The following is a 14,567-nucleotide window of genomic DNA, read 5'->3' as shown; positions in this document are numbered from 1 at the left end:
ATGCCTGCCTCAGAAGCCGGAGAGCCTGAGTTCCATGGAGAACCCATGGAGAAAGCTGGACAAGTGGTACACAGCACAATCTCACGGCTGGAGAGGTAGCAACAGCTTTGCTACCTGGCTAGCAAGCCCAGCCCAGTTGATAAGTTCCAGGGTAGTGAGAGACCCTGGCTCAAGAAAGCAAGGAGGACTGGTCCTGAGAAACACCGCCCAAGGCTGACTTCTAGTATCTACATTACATGCATAAGCACAGCTGCATGCATGGCTACTCTCTGTCTCTGTCTCTGTCTCTGTCTCTGTCTCTGTCTCTGTCTCTGTCTCTGTCTCTGTCTCTCTCTCTCTCTCTCTCTCTCTCTCTCTCTCTCTCTCTCTCTCTCAGATACTGAGGACCGCACTGAAAACTCTCTACCATAGCTCAGATGACACCACGAGCTGCCATGAGGCTTCTTTACACTTCTCCCTACACACCTCCCCCCCCAAGGCTAGCCCCAGGTCATAAATGCAAGTGGACAAGAAGGCATCCAGGGACCCGGGCTCTCAGTTGGTTCTGCCATGCCCAACTGCTCACAAAACACCTACTGAGCACCAAGCCAGTGTCAGGTACCAGGACAGCTGGGCACAACCCATGTGGTTCCTGTCCCTTGAAGGGACACCAAAAGGGGAACAGCGATCAAGGGAACAGAGGAGGCTGGGCATGGGACACACGCCCTGGCATTCCAGAGGTGGATACAGGAGGATTACTGCAAGGCTAAGGACATTCTGGTCTACACAGTGAGTCCCAGGTTAGCGAGGGCTGGCTACACAGTGAGACATCGTGCCTCAAAAAATATATATATATATAGGGAGACAGGAGCAGGAGAGATGCTCAGAGGCTAAGAGCACTGGCTGCTCGTGCAAAGGACATAGGTTCTATTTTCAGCATGGTGGTTCACAACCACTGGTGACTCCAATTCCAGGGGTTCTGGTGCCTACTTTTGGCTTCCAAAGCATTGGGGGGGGGAGGCACATAGTACGCATATATCCATGCATGCAAAGCTTGCATAGTATAAATGAAAATTTAATAAATATTTTTTAAAAAGTAGTGGAGGTGGATGTGAAGAGACCCAGCTGTGACATCTCTCACCCCACTGACTTCTAAGCTTGACTTGGAGGATCTGGTTAGCTTGGCTGCCTAGACTGGTGTCCCCTTCCGCCCTCACCGCTCCATGTGCAGCCCTCCTGAAGTGTGAACTCGGCCCAAGAGAATGAGCTTCCCGCATAGAGGAGAACCGTTCTTCAACTAAGGGTATGTGAGTATTCTCACCCCTTTGACAGGAACTCCAAACAAGCTCTCAGAAATGGAAGGAAAGCCGGAGAGATGGCTCAGCGATTAAGAAGATCCATGTGCAATCATTAGGGACCAGAGTTCAGGACCCAGCACCCATGTAACAAGCTGGGTGCCCCATGGGTGCCTATAGTCCCAGTTCTAAGGTGAGTGGAGACAGGATTGCTGCAGCTTCCTGGCTTTCAGCCTAGACTCTGCCTCAAAGAAATAGGCAGTCGATGGCCTCACATTTACACAGGCATGGGCACCATAACTATTTTCACACACACACACACACACACACACACACACAGAGGCCAGATAACAGTATGTGAACTGAATGTTCAAGACATCAGCTATCCCTCCTGAAGCACACTAGTATCTAAGGACAGAGACCGTGGAAGGCTCTTCTACACGAATGGTACAGAAAGTTAGAAACCAAAACATGCTGGCTCATGTATACCATCCCAGACCTCAGGGGGTGGGGGTGGGGAGGGGGAAGCTGAGAAGAGAAAGAAGATTGTTGACAGTTAAAGCAAGCCTTGGCTCCAGAGTGAGTCTAAGGCTGGGCTGTGCTACAGCATGAGACTCTACCTTAAGATGGATAGATACATGGATTTCTGGATAAATAGATTGCTAGATATACAAATGACAGGTAAGTAGAAAGACATGACGGGCTGATGGGTACATAAGCCAGATGTATCTAGTAGATAGAGTGTAGGCTAAATTCAAAGATACATGATACATACATATATGACAGATAATATAGACATGACAGATAACATAGAGATGTGTATGTACATATGTGCGCGCGCGCACACACACACACACACACACACACACACACACACACACACACACACACCCCACACTTACCACCAACCTCCCTAGCCTTGTTTGCTATGGGAAGACAGACCACTAAGCCCATAAAGGACCTCTAACCAGCCTTCAAGGCCCTCCTCCTGGCTATGCCCTCTGAGCTGACCCTCCCGGCTTGTACAGCTTTCTCTGGTCTTTCTCTGAGTCCTCATGAGGAGGAAGCTGGCTCTCACTCAGCATTCACAGCCTCCAAAGGCTGGGCCCGAGAGATTTAGTGACTTTCATGATTCTCTTTAGAGTCTCGACCTAGAGACAGCGAGGCAGAGGAATTGGTTTCTTTCCTCTAAGAGGTGGTGAGGCCAAGATTTGTGCTCAGACACCGTGTTGCCCAGCTGCTCCACTGCAGGGCTCCTGGATAGAGTAGACTCTGGCAGAAAATTACCCTCTGTTTGGTATAAATTATATTGCCTTCTCCGAGGCACCGATTTATGCAGGGCTATAGTCACTGTCCTCCAGAGAGAGGCCAGGTGTGGTCCTCAGGAGGTGGAGGCGGGATGACCAGAACCTCAGAGTGAACCTGTGTTACTGAGTTCAAGATGAGCTTGGGCAACATGAGACTGTGCCTCAAAAGGGGAAAATCTCCAGGAGCCATGAAAATGGCTCAGTAGATAAAGTGCCTGGTGTGCAAGCACAGGGACCTGGGTTTGAATCCCCAGCTGCACTTGTGAGAGTCAGGAGGCCCCAGCACTGGGAAGCAGAGATAGGCAGGCGGGCTTGTGGAGCTGCTGGGTAGCCAGCCTGGCTGAGTCACTGAGAGACTTGTCCCCCCTCAAAAAAAAAAAAAACAAAACAAAACCAAAAAAACAATGTGGAGAGTGATTGAGGAAGACACCTGATGTCATACACGCTACACACATGCACACATATGTGTCAATCAATGTTCCTCCAAAGCTCGGTTCCCCTCTTGCTCTTGACACCATCCCATAGAATACCTCCCTCTCTTCTAAGCCAAGAGGGGCCTCTCTGGGCTCCTTAAGGTCCCTCCCCAGAGTGTACAGGACAAGGGAGGTCTTTGATCTGCCCCTCACCCTGCGCCCACCCAGCCCTGCCCTGTCACCTTTGATCTTCTCGCCTTTACTCAGAGAGATCTCCCCCTCGCCTTGCGCCTGGTATGACTTCACGGCCATGAACGAGCGTCCAGGTACCGCTGAGTAGAGTTTCCTCCGTCTGCCTCTGCTGCCCAGGGAGCCCCCGGGGCCTCCTGAGCCCCCAGTTCCGCCAGCTGGCCCATCTCGGGGTGTCCCGCTGGAGCTGGATACACAGAGGTTGTGAGAGGCAGGGGAGAGGGGAGGGGCAAGGCCCTCCTCGGATGGGAGGGTGGACACAGGGACTGAGTGCTTTTCCAAGCTCTGGTGTCCTTGGGAGACTGGCTGCACATCCCCCCTCACCCTACTCCTGCCCTGAGGCTCCCAGCTTCACCCCTCCCACAGTCTGCATGCACAGCATAGCCTGACTCAGCTTCCCAAGGCTGCACGAGTACATCCCCCCAGCTCATGAGCCTTTGCTGACTCTTTGGTGACTCCTAGCTTCCTCCTGGGAAAGGTCTAAGACCATGACCAACTGTTCCCAGCCTTCTCCATGTCCTTGGGGCCCGGGACACATCCGGTCAGGCCTCCCTCCCTACTGCAGAATGGCCCCCTCTCCTGCCCTCTCAGCTCTCAGCTTCCTTTTCCTGAACTGCACAACCTTGGAAATTGCTCCCAAAGTTCCTGCTGGCCCCAAGCCCCACTTTCTGCTCTCTTTCCTAACTCCTTACTCTGCGCATAGTGTCCTGTCTCACCCCATGCTGGAAGTGAGGCCAGGTACTCTTAACACCCTCATTTTGCCCATGTGACAATTAGAGCTACAGGTGGGTAGGGGACCCACCACTCTTGGGACAGAAAGAGGGGAGATGGGCTGGCTGTGTGGGTGCTAGAACGGCTGGACCAGGGGCTGTGACCTACCTGGGCCGGCCTCGAGGTTGTCTCTTCGCATCTTCAGGGTGTCTCCCTCTGGATGGGGAGCGTGCCCGGGCACCCCGGGGGCTGCTGGCACTTCTGAGGGTTCCACTACTGAGCTTGGTGCTGGGGGCCAAGGGCTGTGACTGGCCCTGAGGTCCTGAGGTAGGGCCAGGCGTCCCAGAGGATGAGGGCCCTGAGGCCGAAAACACCATCCAGTCGGGCAGCGCCATGCTTGTGTCACTGTTTGCTCGCAGCAGCGCTGGGGGTACAGTCAGCCCTGCGCCTGGGGGTCCCCGACGCCGGGCTGCATACTTGGGGGACTCCTGGAAGGGTACTGAGAGCGAACAGTGGTGGACAGGTAGGAGGGGGGAAACAGAGGCAGGTAGGGGGACCATGAGGACAAGAGGTTGTGGGAGAGAGAGAGAAAGGTAGACATGAGAAAGTGGAATAGAGGTGCACTGAGCTATCCCCCGCCACCCCACTCCCAGGAGTCCTTGGAATGTTACGGAGTGCGGGCCCCACCCTGACACCCTTCAGTCAGGCCGCCAACTCCTCTGTAAGGCCCAGCATGATCCCTTAGTTCCTCCTTTATCCCAGCTTCTTTTCACTCACCCACATCCTGTTCCCGATGGTTGCGGATCAGTTCTCCTAGCTCAAAATTCCCAGCAATCACAGCCACCTGAGGAGGGGTACCGGAGGGGTGCGGGGTGGGGGTGGGGGATGCGGGCGCATGCTCAGTAGAGGACAGGGACAGGCAGCATCTTGAATCCCTCTAACCCGGCCTTCCACTCTCTATCAACCCGCCTCGCACTCCACTGACCCGACCCTCCCCCTCCCCCCAGACTGTGGTCCCCTTGCAGCATCCTCACTGCCCACTGCCGGGCTTCTTGTCCCTTGGTCCCCTGTGTCCCCTCTCCCAGACCCTGCAACTGCCTATTAACCCTGAACCCCAGACCTGGAAAGGTGTCTGCCCATTATTATTCTTCACATCTTTGTTTGCTCCACGGTAAAGGAGTATCCTGGCGCAGGTTTCCTGAGAGCGGCAGCCGGCGGTCCGAGAGGAAAGGGAAATAAATAGCAAGTTAGTACGGAATATCACGGCCAATGTGCCGGGGGCTTCAGAAACCAGCACAGCCACGGCAGCAGCCAGTTGGGGGAGAGATGGGTTGTGTGCATAAAATACACTGGGAAGCTGCGCCTGGTGGCTCACATCTGTCATCCTAGTTTACTTGGGAGGCTGAGGCAAGGCCAGCCTGGGCAACTTAGCAAAACGCTATCTCAAGATAAGAAGTAAAAAATGAGCTTATGATGTAGACCAGTTGCAGAGCCCTTGCCTAGAATCCCCCAGTGAGGAGCTGGATGTGTGACTCAGTGGTAGAGCCCCTGCCTAGAATCCCACAGTGAGGAGCTGGGGTGTGGCTTAGTGGTAGAGCCCCTGGCTAGAATCTCCTAGTGAGGGGCCGGAGGTGTGGCTCAGTGGTAGAGTCCCTGCCTGAATCTCACAGTGAGAGGCTGGAGGTGTGGCTCGGTGGTAGAGCCCCTGCCTAGAATCCCCCAGTGAGGGGCTGGGGTGTGGCTCAGTGGTAGAGCCCCTGCCTAGAATCCCCCAGTGAGGGGCTGGGGGGTGTGGCTCAGCTGCAGAGCCCCTGCCTAGAATCCCCCAGTGAGGGGATGGGGGTGTGGTTCAGTGTAGGGTGCCCACCTAAAATGTGCTAGCCCTGGGTTTAAAGTCCAGGACTACAATGTATAAATAGATAAGAAGTTTCAGGCTTAGGACCCAAAAACATGTATCTCTAGTAATTTCATATTGAAGAAATGATACTTTCAGAACCATCAGGTTAAACAAAGTCTTCTGCAAACATAAATGCTGCCTGTCTCCTTCCCCTCACATGTGCGTGCTGCACTGAGGAGAGGCAGCTGACCTTTCTCTTCTGGGCACTTGGGACAGGACTGTTCTCCACCCTGTGAGGTGCTGAGCATCTCTCATTTCTACCACCAGATTCCAGAAGTTGTCTCCTGCTAAGGGGGTTGGGCCCCAGATGTGGCTGAGTATCCCCTGGAGACAGAAGTAACCCCCCCCCCAACTCTGTGAAGGGCTCCTTGCTTGTGTGCCAGGTGCTGAGCTTCAGACAAGAAAGTTGTCTGAGAGAAATCACTGTGCTTATCCCACAGATGAGGAAACTAAACTCTTGGCATCACTCAAGGTCATGTGGCTGGTGACGAATTGACCTCAGATTCCATTCCAGGTGTGTGTGTGTGTGTGTGTGTGTGTGTGTGTGTGTGTGTGTGTGTGTGTTCCTGTGGGTGACTGTGCCCCTGTGGAGGTCAAAAGACAGCTCTGCTTTCCACCTTGTTTGAGACAAGGTATCTTGTTTGATGCTGCCTATGTCAGGCTAGTTAGTCCATGAGTTTGGGGGATTTCCTTGTCTTTACGTCCCATCTCCCTGTAGGAGCAGTGAGATTACACATCATGCTACCACACCTGTGTTTACATCGGTTCTCGGGATTTGAACTTAGGTCCTCATGCTTGCATGCAAGTGCTTTTTAGCTCTGAACCACCATCCTCAGTCCCCTAGGTCTGTCTTAATTGTACTCTCTGCCAGACCCAGAAGCAATAGGACATACAACACAAAGGGTAGGAGATAGTGGGGGATACATACACCCCTATCAGTCACCTAGCATTCCCCATCTCTCTCTGAACTAAACTAGGTCTCCGAACTGACCTAAAAGGCTCTACCCAAACAACTCACTTGGCTATCCCACCCCAACCTCAATACCTAGCAACCCCTTTGCTCCAAGCGTGGTGGGCGCCTCCTCCTCACAGCAGCCATGTTTCTGCTCAAGGGCTCTTCCCTCACCGACCCATCTTTGGTTGTTTGCTTGAGGCAAGGTCTCAGGATAGCCTGGCACTAGCTGTGTAGCCCAGGCTGGCCCCCAATGCATGGTAATCTTCCTATTCAGCCTCCTGAGGACTGACAGGAATTTGTTCACATGTCCTCATCTCTCTATGACTCTCCTGCTTGGATGCATATTCTTCTAAGCCAATATTACCCCATTTCCTTCAAAACACTGTGTGTCAGATATCCTATATTCTATGTCACCTGCTCTCTCCCATGCTAAGTCACACAGATGCATGGGTCTGTCTGCGACACCAAGCTCCCACAGCAGTGTCCAGCCCACAGGGACTGCCCGGGAACTCAGTGGAGTAATGTCATCTGGCCTTTGTCTTGGTCTGGACAAACCCACATTGGCTTGCAGTTCCACTCCACTCTGGCTCCCTCGAACGTGAGTTCACAAGTGTCTCTTTATCACACCTTCTACACAGGAACACCCTTAAATGTATATGTTACACTCGACATAGGCATCTTCTACAGGATGGGATCAGAGTAGTCAATATTCGTGCCTAAATCCTTGCAGCCAGTTACTGCAGCAAGCAGGGCCTGAGCCTAGCCTTCAGAGCCTAATGTTTGTCTGTCTACTTTTTTTATTTTGGTTTTTGGTTTTTCGAGACAGGGGTTCTCTGTGTAGCCTTGGCTGTCCTGGACTCGCATTGTAGGCCAGGCTGGCCTCGAACTCACAGGGATCCACCTGCCTCTGCCTCCCGAGTACTGGGATTTAAATGTTTGTCTGTCTGGGTCTGACTGATGGATAGCAAAGCAAGTCCAGTTTGCATTCTGCTGTGCTGTGTGTAAGCATGCATAGCCATGTAGTCCCATGATGTCATATATGTATGTTTTTGCATGCTTTCACCCCCCCCCCCCCAAGTCTACCTCAAGGGGCATGGGGCTACAGTGTGGTTCACAAGCTCCCTAGTTTATCCTGTGTCCAGCCAAGTTTAAACATCCATCCAGTCTTAGTGGCTCCTTCCACTGTGCACCTGGAGAATCTTGTGTTTATTTGCAAACTAGCACTTATTTCACGAGATTGCAACTATTTGTTTTAACATCCACCAAACTGAGAGCTTCCTTCACTCTCCCTGGGGTTGGCACCATCCTGATTCATCCTCCATCCCCATTACCTGGCACCGAGCACACAGTAGGTGCTCAAGAAACGCACTTGGAAGAGATAAAGATGGAAGACGTGGAGCTATCAATCAAAACTCATTTGCACAAGTCACTCAATTATTCATTCGTTTGTTGAGTTCATTCAATCTGTCAAAATCAGCAGCCACCTGTCAAGAGTTCTGAGCCCAGAGCTATGCACCATCCTGGTGGAGCTCCATCTCAAGCTCCATCATTCATTCAACCTGTCATGCATTCATTCATCTGCTCGCTGCACAGCACACATCAAGGACTAATATTTGCTGGACAGAGCAGTCTGTGAGAGTCTGTCCCCACTCATGAGAGAGACTCACAGTCTAGGACCAGACCGCCAGCAGGGCTATATGTGCATACTGCAGGGCCAAGGAGACAGACAGCAAAGGGTGAAGGCCAGACCCAGTTCAGACAGGTGGATGGATGGACAGATGGATATATAAATATATGGATGTATAGGTGTACGGATGGGATGCATGGATGTAAAAGAATTACTATGTGCTGGGGGCTTGGGACAGAACAAGATTCTACCAGATTCTGTTCCCACCCTTGAGAGTCTCATAGCCTAGGAAACCTGACTTTGCCAGGAGGATCCATCCTGGGTCGATAAATGGATGGGTGGGCAGACAGACAGATGGCCAGATGGATGGGTGGATGGGTGGATGGGTGGATGGTGGATGGATGGGTGGATGGGTGGATGGTGGATGGATGGGTGGATGGGTGGATGGGTGGTGGATGGGTGGATGGGTGGATGGGTGGATGGTGGATGGATGGGTGGATGGGTGGATGGTGGATGGATGGGTGGATGGGTGGATGGGTGGTGGATGGGTGGATGGATGGATGGATGGATGGGTGGTGGATGGGTGGTGGATGGATGGTGGATGGGTGGATGGATGGGTGGATGGATGGATGGGTGCTGGATGGGTGGATGGGTGCTGGATGGGTGGATGGGTGGTGGATGGATGGGTGGATGGATGGGTGGTGGATGGGTGGATGGGTGGATGGACGGGTACATGGGTGGATGGATGGATGGGTGGATGGATGGGTGGATGGGTGGATGGGTGGATGGATGGATGGGTGGGTAGGTGGATGGATGACGGATAAGTCAGTGTGTGGATGAATGGATGGATGAACTGATTAGTGGTGGAGGGGTAGACAGACAGATGGGTGGATGGGTGGAATAGATGGGTGAGTGGGTGTGTGGATAAATGGATTGATGCATTAGTGGTGGATGAATGGGTAATTAGATTGAACGAAGGATGGATGGATGGATGATGAGTAGGTGGATGGAGGAATGGGTAAGTGGCTGGGTAGATAAGTGGGTGGTGGATGGGTGGTGGATGGGTGGTGGATGGGTGTACTGATGTGCCCATGGGAAGCTGCCGATAGGATGAGTAGAGGGAAGACAAGGGAGAGAAGTGGAAGATGACCTCATTTTGCTAAGTATCTACTTGATCTGATAGCAAGCAGAAAGTTCACCTGTTTAATCCTTTGTATGAAGGGTGTTGATGACTGACCCATTTCACAGATGGTGGGGCTTCGGGGGGAGGGCAAACTGAAGGCAAAACAACACACTCATCTGGCCCTCTCTGGGGAATAGTGGCTGCTGTATAATTCTCTGCACTCAATTTTCCCTGCTCAGATGAATGCCAGCCTTCTGACCGCATCCTGGCAATTGACACTGCGATGATACTAATAATAACAATTATTATCACGGCTGTCTTCTAGGGATGAATACTTAATGCACACGATCACTCATCCCTTTCAATCAGCTGACATGATTCCCATTTCAGGGAGGACAGAGCCTCAGAGAGTGGAAGGCACTTGTTCAGGTCCTTCCTGGGTGTGTGGACCTGGAGCTTTTCCTCTCTCCATCGAGCACCTGCCTCCCAGTCGGAGGCCCTGACCCAGAGGAGCAGTAGAGGAAGCAGTAGCAAGGAAATGCCAGCACCATGTTGCTGGGTTTGAGGAGCACCAGTCCTCCCTTGGCGCTGAGCATCCTGCTCACTGCCACAAGGCAGCACTTGGATACCTGCCATATCCCCAGCACTGAGAGTTCTCAGGAGGCAGAAGGGGCTGGGGATGTTTTGGAAGACTTCCTGGAGGAAGGGGGGAGGCGGGGAGCAGATCAGCAGCATCCCAGCAGGTGCTGCCTTCCCTACCCTGATGTCCTCCAAGCAGCTCTTCAAGGGCAAGAACCTGGGGAGGGGGAAGAGGCTGCAGTTCCAAGGGGCCTGCCTCACCTGAGGTCTCTTGGTACTTGGGTAGCAAAGGGGTCTTAGCTCTTGCTGGCATCAGATTGGTTTGTCGAGACCCTTGCCTCCTTTTTATAGCCCATCTCTCCCCAGAATTCCTGGAGAGGAGACCCTCTCCAGGACCCTCTCCAGACCCAGAGGAGCAATAAAACATTGCATTGCTGACTACACAACACTCTCATACCCAGACTGTACTTTGTTCATTCCTCTGTACCCTGCAAAGACCCAACACGTCCAGCCTCTTGTCTTTTACACAGCTTGCGCTCCCTTCATGGATCACTCTTTCTCTGCTCATCTGCCCCTGCTGTCTTGACATCCTTCAGAAAGCCACCTCCAGCCAAGTCCAGACACTTTACTGAGCACCAAGGATTAGACCAGAAGTCCAGTATAAAGCTCGGAGCCAGACAAAGGGGAGAAGCCTGTAAAACGTGATGGGTGGATGGGTGGATGATAGCTGGATAGGTGGGTGGATGGATAGAGGGATGGACGGGTGGATGGACAAATGGATGGGTGGATGGAATATGGGTGGGTAGACAGAGGGATGGATAAGTGAGTAGATAAACATATGGATGATGATTGGATGATGGATGAGTGAGTAGGTGGGTGGATGGATGGTTTGTAGATGGATACGTGATAGACAGATGAGGTTATGGATGGGTGGAAGGGTTTGTAGATGTACAGATGAGTGGGTGGGTGGATGAATAAGTGGGTGGGTGGGTGAATGAATGAGTGGGTTGGTGAATGAATGAGTGGATGGGTGGATCAATGAATGAGTGGGTGGATGAGTGAGTGGGTGGGTGGGTGGATGAGTGAGTGAGCGGGTGGGTGGGTGGGTGGGTGGATGAATGAGTGGGTGGGTGGATGAATGAGTGGGTGGGTGGATGAATGAGTGGGTGGGTGGATGAGTGGGTGGATGAATGAGTGAGTGGGTGGGTGAGTGGGTGAATGAGTGGGTGGGTAGAGGGGTGGATGAGTGAGTGGGTGGGTGGGTAAATGAATAAGTGGATGGATAAGTAAGTGGATACATAGGTGAATGGATGGATGGGTAGGTGGAAATGGCGAATGAACAGAGAGAGATTACGGAGCAAGGAGGCTTGAGTGGAGAGGGCTTGAACTGGTGTGAAGCATGTGTCTTTGAAGGGGCAGGTGGATAGTGCTTGAGCTGACCTTGTTGTAGAGAGCACAGATGTGCAGGGCCGTGTTTCCTGAGGCATTCTGGGCTCCAGGCTCAGCCCCGTAGAAGAGCAGGTGTTCCAGGTGCTGAGAGTGCCCTCGCTGGCAGGCCTGGGGGTACAGGGGATGCGTAGGCCTGATCAGACCTCATCTGAATCCTCCCAGTGCCCTCTTCCTTGAGGTCAGGATCTCTGCATCCACGTCCCTTTCTATGTCTTCCCCCTATTCCTCTTCAGAGGCCCAGGACTTTAGCTTCCTGACTCTAAGCATTCGGGGACTCCACTGTATACACCCAGGCTGGCCCTTCAAGTGAATCAGGCGACCAGCCTCGTCTGTCTGTCTATTTCTGGAGTCCTTTCTGTGAGGACCACGCTAATTTCACTCTCCTCTCTGTAAAGAACTCTGCCGTCTCTTTTGTACCCCAGCCCCTTGGATGCTGCAGCGCCTAGGTATCCAAGCTCTCCCCAGTGCTCGGGGCTGAATCTGGATACCTGGTGGATTTCCTGCCAGCCGTTCTCATCCGCAATGCCCAGCTGGGCCCTGTTGTACAGAAGTAGCTCGCAGCAGCGGGGGTCTCCCCCCACCATAGCTGTGTGGAACAGGGGGGTCAGCCCTCGGCGGTCCTTGTAGTTGGGGGAGCCCCCAAGGTCCAGAAGTGCCTAAGGAGGGACAGACAACTCAGGAAGAAAAAACAGATGGCAGCTCTAGTTTTGAGGGGCTTGTAGGGTGGTGAGCCCTATGACCTGTCTCATTTCTGCTTCAGTGCTGGTGTGTGTGTGTGTGTGTGTGTGTGTGTGTGTGTGTGTGCGCGCGCGTGTGTGTGTGTGTGTTTGTAGGTATGTATGCTTACACACAGAGGAGGCCAGGAATCAATGCTAAGTATCTTCCTCAATTGTTCTCCACTGTGGTTTTTGAGACAGAGTCTCTCCTTTAACCTGGAGCTCGCCAATCTGGGTAGAACAGCTGGCCAGCAAGGCCCAGGGATCGTCCTCTCTCTGCCTCCCAAACTCTGAGACTACGGGCACGTGCCACCACATCTGCTTTTCTGCGTGTGTGCTGGAGATTGAACCGTCAGGCCTGCAGAGAAAGCGCTCCACTGACCACACCACCTCTCCAGCCCCTCTGACAGTCTTGTAGACTTGAGCCAGGCCCTGTTCCCAACCTGCATCAGTCCTAACCCTTAAGGACACTCAGAAGACAAGGCAGAGGCCTCCACAGGACGCTCTCACTGACATGAAGCTCAACCTTCCCCTAGTGGGTGACTTTGTTGAGCCACTGGAGGGTGTCCACGACCATGGGCTTAATTCATGGCATGGTTGTAGGGCAGACAGGTGGAAGGGTGGGAGTCTCCCTGACCAACGTGGGAGCACTACATAGCCTCCTACAGAAGGAAGCCTTGGAAGGCCAAGCATGGCGTGAATCCAAATATTGAGCCAGCCTGCTTGAGGGTGGAGGTCCTAGCGGATGAGGGAAAGGGTGCAGAAAAGAGAGGAGTTTAAGTTTGTATAAGAACAAGTGTTAGCAGCGGCCCCTGTGCAGTAGGATACTACAACTGTCTCCAGTGGTGCTATCCAATATGGTGGCCACAAGGGGGCGATGAGTACCTGACTGTGGCTGGTGAGTCTAAGGAAGTGCAATTTAATTTTACTCCATTTTAATTAATTTAAATCTAAACAGCCTGGTGTGGTCAATGGTTAAGGGACCCGATAGCAAAGATCTGAAACCACACACACACACATGTACGCACACACACACACACATACACATATGCAGACACACACATATACAAGTCCATAAAGAATATCCATTGGCTCTGGGAATAAATGACAATTTTTCACGCCAAGTATTTGCAAAGAGAGGGGTGCATCACTGAACTGGAGCATCTGTGAGTTAGCCCATCCTGACCTATGCCTAAAGAGGGTTCAGATGGCCTGCTAGAGGCAGAGGAAAAAGAATATTTTAAAATAAGAGTGCATGCAGGGGCTGTGTGGTAGGAGCACTGGAGAGGCAGAGACAGGTGGATCCCTGGGGTTTGCTGGTCAGCCAGACAAGCCTAACTGGGGAGCCCTGAATACCAGTGAAAGCCATATCTAGAGAAACATAGTGGCTGGTTCTTTAGGACTGGTAGCCGAGGCAGCTTTGGCTGTCACATTGGTACATGCCTGCTGATGGGTCTCATACACAAACACACTCACACACACACATGCACACACGCACATGAGCGCATATGGAAACCACAAGCTAATTTGTTCTGTGCATTTTGTGGACACATGGGGCTTATTTGCCTGGGAAAGCATTTCGTTTCTTTGTTGAGATAGTTTCACAATGCTCCTGCAAGCCTTGAACTCCCGATGTAGTCAGGGTTGACCTCATCCTCCTTCCTCTGACCTCCCCTGCTGAGAGGCCTCTACGCCTCCACACCTGGCTTTTGGAAGGTGTGTTTTGTGTCTTAGGTGTGAGAAGCGTCTGGATTTGCCTGTGAGAGACTGAGTGTGCTGGGAGGGCAACGCTGGGCTAGGAAGAATGAGTGGAGGGAGGGGCAAATCCAGGATGTGTGTGGGGAAACGGTCTCTCTGAGCGGCAGGAACTCATTTCCTGTATTCTAAGGCCCTTAGAGGTTGGTACTTTGGAAAGGCAGAGGTAGGATGCGCGCACTGGCTGGGCAGAGGGAAGGAGGCCATTCCAAGTGCTCAGGGAGGAAGCTTTAGTAAGGGAGTTATAGGGGTTAGCCAGGCTCAGGCACAGCCAGCTTCCCACTGACAATGGGAACTGTGCTTTGTCAGCGTGTGGAAACAGACTTTGTGGCGGAGATACAGAGGGACTATCTGGGTTGAGGGGGGTGTGATACTACGATGGGGTGTCACGTAACCTAGGCCAGTCTTCAATCCATTCCTAAGGGCTAGGATTACAGGTGTGTCTACAGCAGACCTGGCTGAAGGCGGATTCTTTTGAACAGAAATGAAGGGGGTTGGGTTGGGGAAATAAA

The 14,567-nt window shown here is 52.5% G+C and overlaps 1 protein-coding gene across 5 annotated transcripts in view; it reads right to left on the bottom strand.

Moving 5' to 3' along the window:
• The window catches only part of SHANK1 (SH3 and multiple ankyrin repeat domains 1), a 51,545-nt gene that overhangs the window by 29,976 nt on the left and 7,002 nt on the right, over positions 1–14,567 (bottom strand). For all 5 annotated transcript variants that reach the window (XM_084772135.1, XM_084772139.1, XM_084772136.1 and 2 more), the window contains 6 exons: positions 12,073–12,240; positions 11,576–11,692; positions 5,075–5,152; positions 4,732–4,798; positions 4,123–4,453; positions 3,237–3,430 (listed from right to left, as the gene is read on the bottom strand). In XM_084772135.1, coding sequence (XP_084628261.1) covers positions 3,237–3,430; positions 4,123–4,453; positions 4,732–4,798; positions 5,075–5,152; positions 11,576–11,692; positions 12,073–12,240 — 955 coding nt within the window. The remainder of the gene's footprint in view (positions 1–3,236; positions 3,431–4,122; positions 4,454–4,731; positions 4,799–5,074; positions 5,153–11,575; positions 11,693–12,072; positions 12,241–14,567) is intronic.

The sequence above is a fragment of the Acomys minous genome (assembly GCF_964271855.1).
Source record: "Acomys minous genome assembly, chromosome: 2".
NCBI classification, from domain to species: domain Eukaryota; kingdom Metazoa; phylum Chordata; class Mammalia; order Rodentia; family Muridae; genus Acomys; species Acomys minous.
Note: the sequence above shows the minus strand (reverse complement) of the source record. Positions and strands in the feature narration are given on the sequence as shown.